This window comes from Dioscorea cayenensis, chromosome 15 (genome assembly GCF_009730915.1).
Source record: "Dioscorea cayenensis subsp. rotundata cultivar TDr96_F1 chromosome 15, TDr96_F1_v2_PseudoChromosome.rev07_lg8_w22 25.fasta, whole genome shotgun sequence".
Lineage (NCBI taxonomy): Eukaryota > Viridiplantae > Streptophyta > Magnoliopsida > Dioscoreales > Dioscoreaceae > Dioscorea > Dioscorea cayenensis.
In genome coordinates this window covers 7048075-7065678 of record NC_052485.1, presented here as the reverse complement: position 1 = coordinate 7065678, position 17604 = coordinate 7048075, and the positions used below count along the sequence as shown (strand labels likewise).

Sequence of the window (17604 nt, the reverse complement as noted above, 5' to 3'; positions counted from 1 at the left end):
TTGTTTTTTTTATTAGAAACTATTCTTGTATGGTAGATACTTTTGCAGTCTGAGTGTAAAAATAAAAATAAAAATTAAAAATGTATGTATAGATGACCAGTTGAAGTTTAGTGTGCTTTATTTACAATATATATTAAATTGATTTGAGGATTTGGATATTGTGCTTGCTTTGATTTCATAAGGATTAGTGGAGAAGTTTTGTGTGTGAATAGTTAACACACACACACACATATATATATATTGAATTGTTGGATGTTTTAAGTATTATGATAGTGCAGGAATTTGATCCACTGTATATCCTTGTGTATTTTTTTAGCATGTTTAGCGTCTTAATATCTTTGGGATGTGCTCTCAAATATAGAGTATTCTGTGGAAGTCTATTTTCAGGGTGTATTTAGTTTTTGCCGTTTGACAGGTAAGTAAATCACATATAAATACACATATATGTATACGCATTTTTGACTCTTGAAAAATTACCAATTTTATTTTGTTCACATATTTATCTTATTAATGATATTAGTTATTTAATTACTTAGTTTTAAATGCTGGTTTATTTAATAGATTTTTAAAATGAATATTTAAATGGTCATTTAATAGTTGTTAGTCTTGGTTTGAACACTGTCTGACGTATGTGAACTTCCATGAAAACATTTTATTTAATTTTTATCAAATCTTTAGTTAGTTATGCTGGCTTTTGTGGGCTTTAATGAAAAATTTATTTATTTAATTTTTATCAGAATTCTAGTTACCGTATTTCCCTCTATTATAGAAACCAATGAATTATTTTCATATATTTGTTAAATATTAGTTATTGTTTTGCTAAATGTGTTATTGTTGATATAATCGGAATTATTTTTGTAGAAAATGGGATCACTGAATTCCAATATTATTGCGTTGATGATAATTTTGGACCCGACATATTTTTGCTATAAAACTCATAGTCCCTAATTAACTGTACAATAACCCTGTCATTGGGGGTTAAACACTGACCGTGTTGACACGTACTTCTCACATAGAAACTATAGTTTTGCACCGTTCCGTCGGTGAAGAATAACGGCTTCTGATATTCTAGCTCGGGTCACCGAGGGTAAAACTATGAGTTCTAAAATCTGACTCGGGTTACCAAGTTTAAATAAATGAGTTCTGAAGTTTTGTTTTGACATTAGTTGTTTAGGGGACTTATATGCTTGTTATTTTGCTAAATTAAATCTGTTTTGGTTTATTTCTGATTTCTGAGTTCATTTTGATATTTATTTCATTATGTTACATTTTGTATGTTTTCAAAGTTTTTTGAACATTTTGTGATCCCGATATTTTTAGTGGTTGCTTACTGGGCTCCTAAGCTCATTAAGTTGTTCTCATTCCCTTTCAAATCAGGAGTAGAGTTGAGTGGTGGACAGCTCAGTAAAAATCATTGGGCAATTCGCCGAATAATTAGCTTGTAATAAATACCATTTTTTTTTGTGTGGGCCTAAGTTTTGATTGAATAAGTTGTTTTCTTTTTTTAAACACTCAGTCTGATTCTTTATTATGTTTGGATCAGGTTTTGAGACCTTGTATGTCTACTTGGATTCGGCCTTGTAGATGTACGGCCGTTTGTCAGCTTCCCTGGCCAATTGAGCTGGGTTCGGGGCGTGACAATTACTCATATGCAAAAAAGGAAGATGGTTAATGTTCCCTTGTAGCGGCGATAGTGACCAGATAGTAGTGGACAGTGGGGTGAACTTGAGAGATGGTTAGAAGTCCCTTGATTTAGGTATCGGGTTTGGATCAGATTTGAACTTGAATCCGTTTTCTTTATTGAAAGTATTTTATATTCTCAGAGATAGTTTTTTAATAATATTTAAAGTTTTATAAATGCCATGTCAGCCCTTATGGACGGAAATTTAAACTGCTATCCCCCATTGGACTTGATTTTGTTCATTCGAATAATAGAGCGATTTCCACTAGACAAATTAAATTAGAGCTATCAAAAAAGTATATTATGCATAAAAGAAGGACTAATAAGGTATTATATATATATATATATATATATATATATATATATATATATATATATATATATATATATATAATTTTCTACAACTAACTACCAAGACGAGGTAGAGCAGTTGATAAAGCCTTTTAATGCTCAAAAGATACATGATTCCAAAAAAACAATTTTGCTTTTTAAATAAAATTTTTATGCAAATTTCAAGAAAAGAAAACAAGGCCTGCTCGGGCGTCGGGTCAACTGATAAGGGGCATTTAGGTGGGTCGGTTCTAGGGAAAAAGTTGGCATGTGCCCTTCTCTATTCACATTTGTTTAGACCATCATCGACTCCCAACAATAATAATAATAATAATAATAATAATAATAATAATAATAATAATTAGAAATGTGTACAATGGATAAAAAAAGAGCCAAAGGCTTTTATGCTTTTGTTAATAAAAAAGAAAGGTGAACAAAATAAAGGACAAAAGAAGGAAAACAACAACCAAAGGAGAAACAAAGAAAACTATAGAAACAAAAACAAAGCAAACTACAGTTACATTAAAAAAACAATTGAGCCTAATTGTCTTCATGATCCAATGTTAAAGATCCTTGCCTTGATGAAATAAAGAGATAAAATGAAGATTCAATCCATGTAAAGCCAGCCGAATAGCCACAAAATTCCAATTTGAGGGAATATAATGAATTTCTGGGTTTCCTAAATCTAGCAAACGGTTGTTGATGTATCAGAACCAAGGTTCAGCTCTCCAGAGCTACTGAGTGTTACCGAAGCTGAGATTCTCATGGAGATCTTTGTCGGAGATGAATGTGCTGAATGGAGGAAAGGTTAACTTTGATGATATCCAAGACAAGAGAAAGTGCTTTTTAGAAGAACTTCTCAACTGAGAAGCTAAATTTATTAGAAACTAAAAAATAAAAAACAAGAGCTGAGAACACTAAAATGAAGGGAGGAAGAACAAATAACTATATCGTTACAATAAAGAGTAGCCTTGAATAGAGAATGATCGCATAATCCAACGAGGGAGGTCACGTCCGGAGAAGAACAGGTTCAGGTGCAGATAACGAAACCCCAGCGAGGCAAGATCAGCAGCCGGTTTAAGCCAAGGAAGAGGTATACAATCAATGTTTGGATGCAGGCTGGAATCCAAGAGAAACTTAAGATTGCTTATTTGCAGCTGATATCTCCAAGAAAGCATGGAATCAGGTCGATGAAGGATGTCCAGGGCGCCACGATGAGAGTAGAAGATTCTTTTGACTTTGATGCAGTGCTCAAGGGCAGTCGATAGAGCAACCTCAATGGCGAATATCTCGTCGTAAGAGTTATCTCTCATAGGCTGCGACACGCATCCTGCGAGAGAGACACAGTTATGAGCGTCAGAGATAAAGAAACCAATGGATCTTACCTGACGAGCATGGTTGACAGCAGCGTGGGTGAAGAGGAAAGGACCGTCCATGTGAGAGAAGTTAAACTGGATGAACTTTTTTCCAATGGTAACACTGGAACAATATGCAAATTCTCTAGTATGAGCAATGGCATTGATCACAGAAATATCAAGATTCGGTCTCTCATGTTTAAAGGCATAATTACACCTGCAAATCCAGATGAACCAAGCGCCAGCAGCGATGAGCGCAAGAATGTTTGCAGAGGTATGATAAGTTAAGATCCATTCGCCAGTTTGGAAATCATCCAGGAAGCTGAAGGTCTGATTAGTTTTGAGCATGATTTGATTCCAAATCTATTGGGCACTAGCACAGTCGTTAAAGAGGTGATTGATGGTGTCACGGTGAAGACCACAAAAGATGCAGGGGCGATCCGGACCAATGTTCAGATGGTTAAGAAAGGCAAATGTAGACAGACGACCCTTGATGCACAACCAGATGAAATGCTTCACTCGTGGGGCTACTGGGATTTTCCATAAGTAATTCCAACCAACCCAAGAATCAGAAAAGGATGATTGATTGTTTAAATGAGGATAAACGACTGAAGAGATTTTGTTACAACTGGGTTTAGGCAACCAAATCCAATTATTTCTAAGATCAGGGTCGACCGTAACATGTTCAGAATTAAACGTGTTAGGCAGCTCACCAAAAATTAGAGATAGTGAATTGAGATCCCACAGATTGTCCGAGACCAGATCCGACAGAACAACATTGGAAAGATCAACATCCATATTAATGTATGTGGGCTTCAGGGCAACCGGAATGTCGAAAATCCAAAGGTCCCAAAGAAAAGAAGTACACTCAGGGTTAACAGAGTTGATTTTGCAATAGTGTTTAATAAAGTTGGCCGAATAGCATAACCCGCGAAAAAACCACGAACATTTAGTAGGAATGGCGTCTTGCCAAAAATTGACTCTCCCATATTTAACATGAAGAATGTCAACCCAAATTGAATTATCATTGTTCAAATATTTGAAAATGTGTTTAGCCATTAACGAGTGTTTTGCAAGAGAGAGGTCCTTAACTCCCAAGCCCCCCTCAGATTTACCTGTCAACATAGAATTCCAGCACACATTATGGATGCCCTTTCTATTACATTTCTACTCTAGAAGAAATTTCTAACCACTTTAGAGATATCTGAAATAATAGAAGTAGGAAGCGAATAGACAGACATGGTGTAGACCTGAATAGACAAAGTGGTGGAATTAATAAGAATTTGTTTGGCAGCGTAGGAAAGGTGAAAATTAATCCATTTAGAGGTGGTGCGTTTGATTTTATCAACCATAGGCTTAAAGACATTAACATTAAGATGTTTAGGGGAGATCAGGATGCCTAGGTATTTGAAGGGAAAAGGCGCATAACTGAGCTTTAAAATGGAGCAGATACTCTTAGTAACATGTTTGTTAAACCACGAAGGGAAAAGAATTTGAGACTTGGAGTAGTTAGGGCATTGACCAGTAACAAAGGAATAAAAAGACATGCAATACTGAATGTTTCTAGCAGCCCTACGAGAAGCATGAGATACAAGAATGAGATCGTCCCCAGCTGTAGAAGCAGAAGTGTTTGACAAGGGGCAGCTTCCCACTAAGAGAGTTGAAGAAGAATGATTACTATTAGGAAACTAACAGCGCCAGAATAGGTGTCTTCCTTCCAAGACCCACTAGTAAATAAGAAAGGACCGTCTGTAGAAAAAAAGTTGTTAAGAATTAGACATTTACCATTACAAGGGATAGGAGAGAAAGAGAACTCCCTGATGGGCAATCGCTTTGTTAGTGATCAAATGCAAGTCCATAGTTTCAATATTAAAGATCAAACTGCAGCGGGATTTCCATATGAACCAAGCACCAGCTGTAATGATAGACTTTAAAAACATAGAGGTGTTGGCTTGACAATCAGTAAGCCAAAAACCATTGGAAATACCATGAGGGAAAAGGATGTTCTTTTTCAAAATGTAGTTGAGAATATTCCAAAAGACCTGGGCCTTAGAACAATAAACAAAGAGGTGATCGATGGTTCCTTATCCAATCCACAAAAGGTGCACATGGCTTGAGGACCCATTTTAAGTCTAAAAAGGTATTCTCTGGTTTTAAGTTTGTCTCTTAATAAAAGTCGGGTGAAATGCTTCATGCAAGGGGCAATGTTGAGCATCCAGAGATAATACCAACCATCCCAATTATCATCATGAGCTGCTGAGGCATTCGAATGACAATAAACAATAGAGGACATCTTGATAGATTTAGAATCTGGAAATCAAATCCAGATATTTATACCTTGCATATTCACTTTGAAAATGTGGAGACTCTAACTCTCAATTTCTATTATAAGGTCTATTGGTATTTATGTCTCTACAAGAATTTTTGGTAAGTGACGAGAATTGTATTGGTGGTTGGGTGAATACATATTTTTTGAGTGTAAACAATGATTGTGCAAGGGTGATGTTAGTCTCTATGTGTGTGGGGCCCGGCCCTCGTTTACTTGACTGTGACTTCTGCATTTTTTTTTTATTTTTTATTTTTATCATTTAGTTTTCTCAAATTTCTGACGCTTGTTTTAAAAGCTTAGATGATTGAGATCTCATTATTTCTGTATCTCTTGAAACATTAGGTTTAAGCACAATGCAAATATTTTTTGGAAAATTCCTCCATGTCAACTTTATCATCAGTAGGATTGACCACAAGTGTTTCAGTTCATTTTCTGCAACTTCGAGGCAGACGAAACAGAGACTAGACTAGAGAATCAACTATCCTAATTAAATGCAACCTTGATTTTTCAACCTGACTAAGCACTTCCAAACGCACAAGCACAAACTAAATTAGAGAAGTTTCTTCATTTTGTTTCTCTCTCCTTTGTTGACTACCTTTATTCAAGTTAGCAAATTTTTTTTTTTTGAGAAATATAGATAATGTATAAATAAAATTCCAACATTCAACTTTTGAATTTAAAAGAAAATAAAATATTACTATTCTATTATGAGGATAGTATTTTTTTATAATATTGGAGATAAATAAACTAATTAAATTTTCTTCAGTTCAAAAGATCAAATACAAAAATTCTATTATATAGTTATTAAAATATAAAAAATACATATTCTATTGTATATTTCAGACTGCATGAGAGTAATATTTGAAATATTATGAATTAAATAAGTAATTCAATACTTTAAGAATAGTACAAAGTGTGATATATGTTAACTCTAATATAGAAGGTTAAGGTTTGACATGTGAATAAAGATTGGGCTTTTTCTCAAATTAGTCCCAATTTTTTTTATATTGTCAAAATGACTCTAACGCTATTTTATTTGTCAAAATGACGGTAGATCTTCACATTAATGCACAGTCACCGTCCATGTGTTGACTAGGCTTATGCTTTTAAATTAAAAAAATTTTTTTATATTTTAACCCCTCATCTCTTTTATAATTATTTAAATAGTTTATTTGTGTATTTTTTTAACCTAAATTTTTAAAAAAATTGTTATTAAAATAAAAAATATTATTTGAAATTAGAATTATTATTATTAATTATTAAAACAGTAATTATTTTAGATTATTTTAATGATATTTTGACTCAAGAGCAGGCCCAAACGCTTCTACTCCATCTGCCATACCGCGCCGGTGATCCTTTGTTTAGGTGCACTGGGTCACAGGCGCTGTGAGCCCCACCCCTAATCAAATCCTAGCTATTGCTTTTATCTCTTAATCCTAGCCGTTGGTTTTACTTTCAATCTTAACCATTGATTTTGTTTTTGTTTAGTTTCAAAACCCTAGCCGTCTCTTCAGTTTTTTTCGGTTTTAGATCATAGGGAAAAAAAGGAGAGGAAGAGAGAGACTTGCCTCGTCTCTTTCTCTTCCTTTTTGCGGGTGGTGTCGGCGACGAGAATGGGAGAAGGGTCTCATCGTCTTTCTTTTCACTGTTATTGTTGAGGTAAGGTTCTGAGTTTTTGTTATTGCTCTTTCTTATGCTTGTTTGTGACATGTTACTAGTTTGGGTTAGAGTTTGGTGAGCATTGATTTGATTTTAGTTTGAGGATAAAATTCAGAAAGTCCCTGTTAGCACAGTAGAGATCTCTAATTTATTTCAAAGATCTAGAGATGGAATTTGGAAGAGATCAGAATAGAAAAAATGTAGATCGAGATCTTGTTTAGCTTACTACGAAATTTCAGAATTTTTGGAGTGGTATCCTGCAAATTATAAATTTTTAGATGCAGGTGACGCGGACAGGATTTCTGTTCAGCCCTTGAACAGTTTTTGATTATTTTCGTAATTGTAAGTTCTGTTTTAGATTTATATTTATATAGGAAAATTATATAGGACGATGTTATATTTGACCCTGCAAAATTTCAGAATTTTTAGCCATGTAAATTGTGAGATATGAGCAGATTTCTATAGGTGTGCTCCATACAATTTCTGCAGAGAACATTACGATTGCTTAGACAATTTGATGGTCTTGTAAATGGAATTTGGAGAATAGTAATATAACAAAGTTATATATTCTGATGTTACCTAATTACCTGAAAATTTTCAGATTTTATGCATCTGTAGTTTGTGAGATATAGCCCTATTGGTATAAGTGTCTCAGATGATATTTCTGTGCATAGCCTGAAGAATTATGGCCATTTTTGATAATCATGAAGACTGAATTGGATAAGGTAAAAAATAGGAAAGTTGTTCATTTCTGAGTCATCTTGTTGTCAGGAAGATTGTATTACTTTTGAAGTTATATGTTGTGAGATATTTTTTATTGCAATAGGCATGTCTGAAACTGTTGGTTTACATAAGTATGATTTTTAATACTGGTGGCTTAAATTATGTAGGTCTAAAATCATTGTGAGGTTTGGATTTGTTTTAGATGAAGATGCCTAGTTTTCTCATAAGTTTGAAATTTTTTGATTTGGGTTAGAATTTGCAAAGCTACGCTGATTTTAATCTTAAGGTTTGTAGGTGAGTTGGTTATTGGTCTTGACCTTGGTAATTTTGTTAGTGTTTGATTTGTTTTTTTGCATTCGTGTGAATTTTTAGAATTTGTTTACTTGTAATTCGATGGGTTATTCTCAAATTAGGACTTCCCGAGAAATACTCGATTGGTGTAAGAATTCAAAAAAATCTAGTCATTAATCGAGTAAGTATCCTACATATAAATCATATTATATGTATATACTCTAGTTTTTCCGAACATCCGAAGATTTTTGAGAAAAAAATAATGATTTTATGTATTTATTTATATTTTGAATTATTTATTTATTATTATTTTTTTGGAATTATTTTTAAATTATTTTAAAAGCTCCATTTAATGATATTTTTATTTTTGGATTAGAATTAATTGAAAGGTTTAAATATTTTTATTTACATTTGGATTAATTAATTTTTTTGAATTCGGATATTTATTTACTTTCCGATTAATTACTATTGTGTTTTTTTCTTTATTATCTATTCATGTTTGGATTCAATTAACTCGGATTATTTTTGATATGATAAAAAAATGGGATCATGTGATTTGCAAATTACTTGCATTTTTGCCCAAGTATGAATTTTTGATAGTTTATTGTTTTGTGAACATGAAATATTTTTGACAAAGTACTCGTAGTCCCCAAACTAACTTTGCAATAACCCTGTCACTGGGGGTTAAACACTGACCGTGTCGACATGTACTCTGATATAGAAACTATAGTTTCCCACCGCTTTCCGTCGGTGAAGAATAACGGCCTTTGATAAATCTGGCTCGGGTCACCGAGGGTAAACTTATGAGTTCTGATATTCTGGCTCGGGTCACCGAGGATAAATATATGAGTTCTGTTATTTTGTTTTGACAATAGTTGTTTGGGGGACCTATATGTTTGGTTTTGACATCTATGTTCATTTGAAATAAATTTGATTTCTGATTTTGATTTTGATAATTTTTTATTTTTGCAAATGATCCCTATAATTTTTTAGTGGGTGCTTACTGGGCTGTGAAGCTCATAATTTATTGTTTAATATCTTTTCAGATCAAGAGTAGAGTTGAGTGGCGGATAGCTTAGCGGGGATCGTTAGACAATCGTCGAGTATTAGCATGTATTAAGTCCCGTTTTTTGTGGGGCTATGTTTTATTTGTATAAGTTTATATTGGTTTTTGCAATCCACTGAGTTTGATTCTTTGTTCTGTTTTGGATCAGGTTTTGAGGCCTTGTATGCCTACATGGTTTTGGCCTTGTAGGTGTACGGCCGTTTGTCGGCGTCCCAGGTCCATAGAGCTGGGTTCGGGGCGTGACAGGCGCGGCGCTCTCCATCGCGCGAGACATGGTGCGCATGGCAATGGAATGTCCAGATGGCTCCCGGTGATCCGAGTGAGCCACCCGAACCTCGGCAGGAGAATGAGTTGTGCACGCTTACGGTGGAGGCCCTTGTCCCTAGGGCACTGGGTTTTGCTAGCACGACAAAACTTGACCTAAGAGGGTTTTATGTGATGCTAAGTGATATGGTGGGGCGTCGCATCTAGATGCCGCCGTCACCCAGACGCCTACTCTACAATTGTCGCTTGATCACTTGATCACCAGGGTGCGCTTGAATCAAAGTTATGATTTGGATGTGATTTTATAACTAAAATAATTTAAAATAATTTTTACTATAATAATAATATTTTACTAATAATAAAAAAAAAATTTAAATAATTACCACTTTAATAATAATCAAAATATTACTAAAACAATTTAAAATAATTACTTTTTTAATAATTAATAATAATTCTAATTACAAATAATGGTTTCTATTTTAATAACAATTTTTTAAAAAAATTTAGATTAAAAAAACCACAAATAAATTATTTAAATAATTATTAAAAAAATGATGTATTAAAATGTAAAAAAAAATTAACTTAAAAAACCCACTCAACACATATGTGTTGATTGGACATTGTTGTGATAGTCTATAGTTCCCACGGTCATTTTTACAATATTAAAAGAAATTAAAGCCAATTTGGGAAAAAGCGTTGACTGCCACCATCCACATGATTTTCTCGATGAGCTCATCAGTTGCGCAAGCTACAACATTACATTTATTGGTTTCCCCACACCTTTTGAAAAACAAGCCAGCTTTCTTTGGCTTTCTCATTGATATTATTCAAATGGCAGGGCCTCCCTTTTAAGAATATGCATTAGCCTCAAAATCAAGCAGAGCTTCCCTGTGAGTTCATCAGATCTTGAAACCTATAAATTCAAGACAAAAGAACAGCAACACTCAGTTTCTTAAAAGAGTTTTCACTGAAGAAATGGAAAAGAAGACAGTGATCCCCAGAGTGGAACTGGGAACTCAGGGATTACAGGTGCTTGTCTCACTTACTATACCATTATTCATTTCCTTTGAAGCACTTCTTTTTTTCTTTGACAGAGAATATTTTAACTGTAGTTATTGTTGTCCATGTAGGTATCAAAGTTGGGGTTTGGATGCATGGGTCTCACTGGTGCTTACAACTCCCCTCTGCCAGAAGAGGAAGGAATTGCCATCATTAAGCATGCATTCAACCAAGGGATCACCTTTTTTGACACCTCTGATGTTTATGGACCTCTAACTAATGAGATCTTGATTGGCAAGGCAAATCCCTAATTTTTAATTTTTTTAAATGGCTCATTACTTAGAAGAGAAAACTGAGAAAAATTGGTACTTGTAGGCATTGAAGGAGTTGCCAAGAGAAGAGATCCAATTGGCTACAAAGTTTGGCATTGTGAGGGGGAGCCCTGGACTTGGTATGCAGGTGAATGGGAAGCCAGAGTATGTGAGGGCTTGTTGTGAGGCCAGTCTCAATAGACTCCAAGTTAACTACATTGATTTGTATTATCAGCATAGGATTGATCAGACTGTTCCTATTGAGGAAACTGTGAGTCTTTTTGTTTTTTCTTATATATATATTTATATATATGTAAAGAACAAGAGTAACCAATCCCCTTGCGGGAGGCGCTTGTTGTGGTAAAAAAAAACTCATGATGAAATCCATATTAACAATAATGTTTGTATAGATTGGAGAACTGAAAAAGTTGGTTGAAGAAGGGAAAGTGAAATATATTGGTTTGTCAGAGGCGAGCCCAGATACAATCAGGCGTGCTCATGCAGTGCATCCCATTTCTGCAGTTCAAATGGAATGGTCTTTATGGACTCGTGATCTTGAGCAAGAGATTGTCCCACTTTGCAGGTCTTAATCAAGTTCAGAGTTTATGTTTTTCCCCATCTTATTGTTTTAGTTTTGTGACAAGACTTGCTCTTTATTATTAAGCAGAGAACTTGGAATTGGAATAGTACCATACAGTCCACTCGGCCGGGGATTTTTTGGTGGCAAAGCAGTTGTAGAAAGACTTCCTGAAAACACAAACTTGGTATGTACTACAAGTAATCATGAATTCATGAGAAGTTTGTTCATTAGCAAAGCTGAAGCATATTTTTGGCTGAATGTTAGGCTCAACATCCAAGGTTTACTGGTGAGAACTTGGAGAAGAACAAAGCACTGTATGTGAGAGTTGAGAATTTGGCTAAGAAACATCAATGTAGCCCTGCTCAGCTAGCTCTTGCTTGGGTTCTTCACCAAGGGGATGATGTTGTTCCTATCCCTGGTAAGCATTTAATAAATTTCTAATATGAAAATTTCTGATTCATAACGTCTTCTCTTCTTTCTTATAATTTCAGGGACAACCAAAATCAAGAACCTGGACAGTAACATTGGCACTTTACAAGTGAAGTTGACAGAGGATGATATGAAAGAGATTACTGATTTAGTATCAGAAGAAGAGGTGGCCGGTGCTAGAACCTTTTATGGAACTGCTGAAAAATTCATCTGGAAACATGCAAACACACCACTTCCCAGATTAGCTTGAGATTCCAAAACATGTCTTTGTTTCCTGTATCTCAGTTTGGATGATATAATAAAAGTTTATTTGAATCAGGCATGTTTCCATGGTTGAATGAGACCCTCTCTAGCTCTCAATTGAATGGTGCTTATTTTGTGATAAAAAATATGGAATGATTGTGGTGCAGACATGTTTGCTCATAATTAATCTGATTTCAATTTCACCTGTTTTTGATCAGTTATTATCCAAAGTTATTTTATTTCAATTTTATCTGTTCTTTACTGTTTTCGGTGGGTAATTACTCTTATTTAATTTTTACTAGTATTTATCTATTCTAACACTTTGTTTGAATCCAACGTTATTGTTTTAGCCATTCTTGATATGTATTTCTAATTCCATAATCCATAACTTATGTGTTTTTTTAATATCTCTTTACAACCAAAATCAAGAACCTGGATAGTAACATTGGTGCTTTACAAATGAAATTGACGAAAGAAGACATAAAAGAAAATTCTGGTTTAGTATCAGAGGAAGAGGCGGCAGATCCCAGAGCATATTATGGAAATTCTGAAAAAATCAACTGGAAACATGCAGACACACCACTTCCCAAATCAGCTTGGGATTCCAAACCATGTCTTGGTTTTATAAATCTAAATTTTGGATAATATAATAAAAGATGGATAATTACATATATATATATATATATGAGACCATCTCTCAACTGACAAATGGTCCTTGTGTTGTTGCTTGATATATGGTTTGAGATTGAATGGATATGTGATTAAAATGTGTGAGATGAAGGCACTTGTATCATCTTTATCGGTAACTTATTTGATATTTTATGGTTCATCTAAAATTTAGTAATTAGAATTCTTGTGAATAGAAATTCATAATCATTCAGACAAGTTATTGGCCAATTTCAGTTCTTTAATTGATTGTTAAATTAATAGAAACAATACAAAATAAATAAATAAATATTCCATGAAACTATGTATAATCCACACCCCATGTTGAAGGGAGTTTCTTCTTTTCCTTGCATTTTGTTTGCCACGATAATGCCATAATGGTCATCAGTCATCACCAAAGTTGCATTCTTTGGGGTAGAGGTGGGCACGGGCCGGTTAACCGGCCCGGCGGGTCACGGGTCAGTCAAAAGAGATCCGGGCCCGGCCCGGCAGTTACTCAACCTGCTGAGTTTGGGCCCAGCCCGCCAGGCCCGGCGGTTTATTTTTTTGATTTTTTAATTGTTGTATTAAATATTATTATATTAAAAACTCAAAAATCAATTTGATGAGAATCCTGGGTTACTTCTAAAAGGCTTTCACCTCCTAGCCACCTTTTCCACAATTTTTATGCTCATTGTCATTAAAAAAAAATAAAACTATATTTCATATTAAGTTTTTTTTTAAATAATTTTTAAAAATAAAAAAATTAATTCGAATGAATTAGACAAAGTTGAGACAACTTAAAAAAATTGAAAATAATTTTAGAAAAAAGAAAGCATTGCACTAAATTCATTTATCTATCTGATTAAAAGATATGTACAATTTTTTTTATGTGATAAATATTAGTTCTTTAATTTTTTTTATTAGAGTTATCACCCATTTATTTATTTATATCTATTTAGATCTATCTAAGCTTTACTTTTGGTCTTGAATTCTAAAGTGTTATTTTTTATGCTTATTATGTTTGTCGATGAAGAAAAAAATAAATTTTTTGTGTGATGTGCGGAGTGATGAGGGTTCTAATCCTAGTTGAATTAAATAATTCAAGAGTGATGTTGCATCCCACATTTACGAGCCATAAAAAAACATATGCTTTGTCGCTTTTTTTATACTAAAAGCACACTTTTTAATTATTTACATAAATTTATATTTCGTTAAAAATAATTAAGAATTTGTTAAGTCCAATATGTATTTATTTGTATTAAATGTATATTCAGTTTTTTTTTTTTCTTTTGTATGTTTTTAACAATTATATATATATATATATATATTATATATAATTGTGGACAACCAACAAAGGTTGGTGGAGTTGGTTAGAGCGCTACATTAATTTGTTACAGGTCGTGTTCAAACTTGTGGAGATGCCATTTAATCCTTGAATTTTTTTTTAAAAAAAATGGCAACTCGGCGTGCGGGCTGGTTACGGGTTCGCGGCCCGGCCCGCCGTGTCATCTGACACGGCAGGTTTTGCCGGGCCAGGCCAAATGACGGGCCCGTGCCCTCCTCTACTTGGGAGTAGCTACTTTTAGGCTTTTAGTATTAATAATATAATTTATTTGCAAACACATTTAGAGGTGGGCATGAACCAATTAATTTGGGTTGCCGAGCCCGACCTAGCAGATCCAAGTCCATAAAAAACAGATGTGGCCCAAAATACTTATCTGCTAGGCTGAGTTGGCTTGGCAAATCCGACGAGTATTGGATCAATTAATTAAGAAAGATCGGAACCTAGCCTGGTATCACAACTCGCTAGGTGTGGGCCCTTTAGGTCCAAACTGGGATTTATAAATGTTTTTTTATTATTTTTAATTTTATTAGATTTTTTTATTATTTTCAATATATTTTTATTATTAAATTAATAAGTGTTGTTTATGGGAATCAAATTGGGCAATTAAAAGCACCAAGGCATAGCTTAGTGGTTTTTTATTTTATTTGTATTTGAGAGGTCTTGAGTTAGGTACTTGTCATCAATTTGTCAAAAAAAAAGGGCAATTAAAAAGCCAACCAAACGGTCTCATCATCCCTCATACGAGTTTTTATTGCATTGCTATAAAAACAATTAAATAAAAAGAAATTTGTAACAAAACCAACTTTTTTTAAAAAAAATCTAAATGTAACAAATTATAAAATTAAAAATAACTTTAATAAATCATAAAAATTTGAGACAATTTAAAATAATTAAAAAAAATAAAACATTTAGACTTAATTCAGTTATCTATCGAATCAAATTGTCTTGTATATATTCTTGATTGTGAAAAAAAAAATTTAAGCCTGCCAAATTTTCTTATTTTAGATTAGAGTTGCTACCCACTTACTTTACATCACCATTATTGCCCACCTAGCCCTTGGCTTACGTCTCAATCTCTATGGTGCTATTATTTTTGTACTCATTATATTATCGGTGAGCAAGAATCTATTAGCTTCAAAGTTTCTTATTTTTTGTTTTTTGTTATCAAATTTAAGTACATCTCCGATTATTTATGCAAACTTGCGTTTATATATTTAGTAGAGATTATTTGAAATTTGTTATGTCCCATATATTTTCATTTGCATTAAATGTCCTCGCACTATATTGCAACTGTAGGACACACAAAATATTTTTTACAACTAATTTAAAAAAATATGGTATCAATTTGGCAGTTTTCTTAACCTTACCACTGTTCAAGAATATTGAAGTTCATATATATATATGTGGACATTCTTAACAAATCATAAGGTGGAAAGCGTCAACTATATATATATATATATATATATATATAGGTAGAATGGCCTATTTAATCATCCTAACCATCTCTCAACTTCACCCCATTGCCCATTGCCAACTGGTCGCTGTCGCCGCTGCAAGGGAACACTAACCATCTTCCTCCTTCGCATATAGCTTGGTTTGTCATCCACACCGAGATCCCGGTCGCCGTCACCCCGTCGTCCACTGTCAATGACAATGGCTTCACAGGAGCCATGTTCAAAATGTTGGAGACATTGTGTAGCTGAGAAGACATTGTCAGGCCGTGCGCAGAAACTTGAGAAAGCATAAATGCTTGAGGTCTCATCTTGTTGTTTTTCTTATTTCAAGCTTTTGTTTTCTTTTTTTATTTTTTTTCTATGTTATTTGGATGATATTGATGTGCAATGATATTTTCAGATTTTTTTTTTTTTTTAAATTTAAGCTATTATAAGTTGTCGTAAGATTTTGTATATTTGGAGAAATATCATATTAGCCATTCATCTTACTGGTATCAAGCAATCTATTCTGCTAAACCGCTTGTACATAACATTCTGTTCTATTATTTCATAAAGAATAACATTCTAATCTCCATACACAAAGAATAGCTATGATCAGTGAAGCCAACAAAGAATAACTATGATCTCCATTATGCTAAACTGCCTGCCCGCTTCATGATGGATGGGGATTGCATAGGCCAGTGAAGCCAACAGAAAAATGGATGAAGATTGCAATTGGTGAGAAACCCTAATTCGTGCGGGTCTTAGAAGATGAGATGGCCTACCGGTAAAGAAACAACCTGTATATCGCTCTATAGCGGCAACAATGGTGGCAATTCGACAATGGTGGCGGGGATGGCGACCAGATGGCGGTGGGCGGTGGGGTGAAGTTAAAAGATGGTTAGAAGCCCGTTGATTTAGATATCAAGTTCAGGTCAGATTTGGACCCGGATTTGTTTTTTATTTAAAGTAATTTTTATTCTTGGAAATAATTTTTTAGTAACATTTTAAGTTTTATAAATGCCACATTAACCCATGGATGAAAACTTGAACGGCTGTCACAAACTGGACATGATTTTGCTCATTCAAATAATAGAGGGACTTCCCTTGAAAAAATTAATCTAGAGAGACCAAAAGGGCATATTATGTATAATAGAGGAACTAAATAGAGTATTCTACCAAATATATATATATATATATATATCTTATTTTCAATAACTAACAACCAAGACGAGGTAGAGCAGTTGATAAAGCTTTTTAATGCTCAAATGATCCATAATTCCAAACCCATGGAAAACAATGTTACTTTTTAAATAAGTTTTTATGAAAATTTCAGGAAAAGAAAACAAGCCCTTCTAGGCTGTCGAGTCAATTAATTAGGCAGGTTTGGGCGGGTTTGTTCCATGCCAAAAGTCTGCCCATGCCCTTCTCTATTCACATTTGTTTAGACCATCATTGACCCCCAATAATAATAATAATAATAGGAGGTCTATTGGTGTTCGGGTCTCTACAAGAACTTTTTGGTAAATGAAAAGAATTCTATTGGTGGGTGAAGACACATTTCTGAATGTAAACAATGATTGTGCGAGGATGGCCCCAGTCTCTATATATGTGTGTGCAGCATGACCCTCATTGACTCAACTGTAACTTGTGCATACCTTTTTTTTCAAATATTTTTATCGCTTAGTTTTTTCAAATTTCTGGTGTTTGCTTTAAAAGCTAAGATGATAGGGATCTTGTTATTTCCGTATCTCTTGAAACATTAGGTTTAAGCACAATGCCAATTTTTTTTCAAAAATTCCTCCAAGTCAACTTTATCATCAATAGGATTGACCATAAGTGTTTCAGTTCAATTTCTGCAACTTTGAGGCAGAAGAGATAGAGGCTAGAGAATCAACTATCCTAATTAAATACAACC

General features: G+C 33.9%; 1 protein-coding gene across 1 annotated transcript; it reads left to right on the top strand.

Annotated features, from left to right (window-relative positions):
* Positions 1 to 10495: 10495 nt before the first annotated feature.
* LOC120276699 (probable aldo-keto reductase 1) lies at positions 10496 to 12335 on the top strand. Its single transcript, XM_039283378.1, has 7 exons — positions 10496 to 10727; positions 10829 to 10996; positions 11073 to 11279; positions 11419 to 11591; positions 11676 to 11772; positions 11853 to 12006; positions 12080 to 12335. The coding sequence occupies exons 1-7, from the start codon at positions 10674 to 10676 to the stop codon at positions 12265 to 12267; spliced, it is 1041 nt and encodes a 346-aa protein (XP_039139312.1). The 5' UTR covers positions 10496 to 10673; the 3' UTR covers positions 12268 to 12335.
* Positions 12336 to 17604: the final 5269 nt, after the last annotated feature.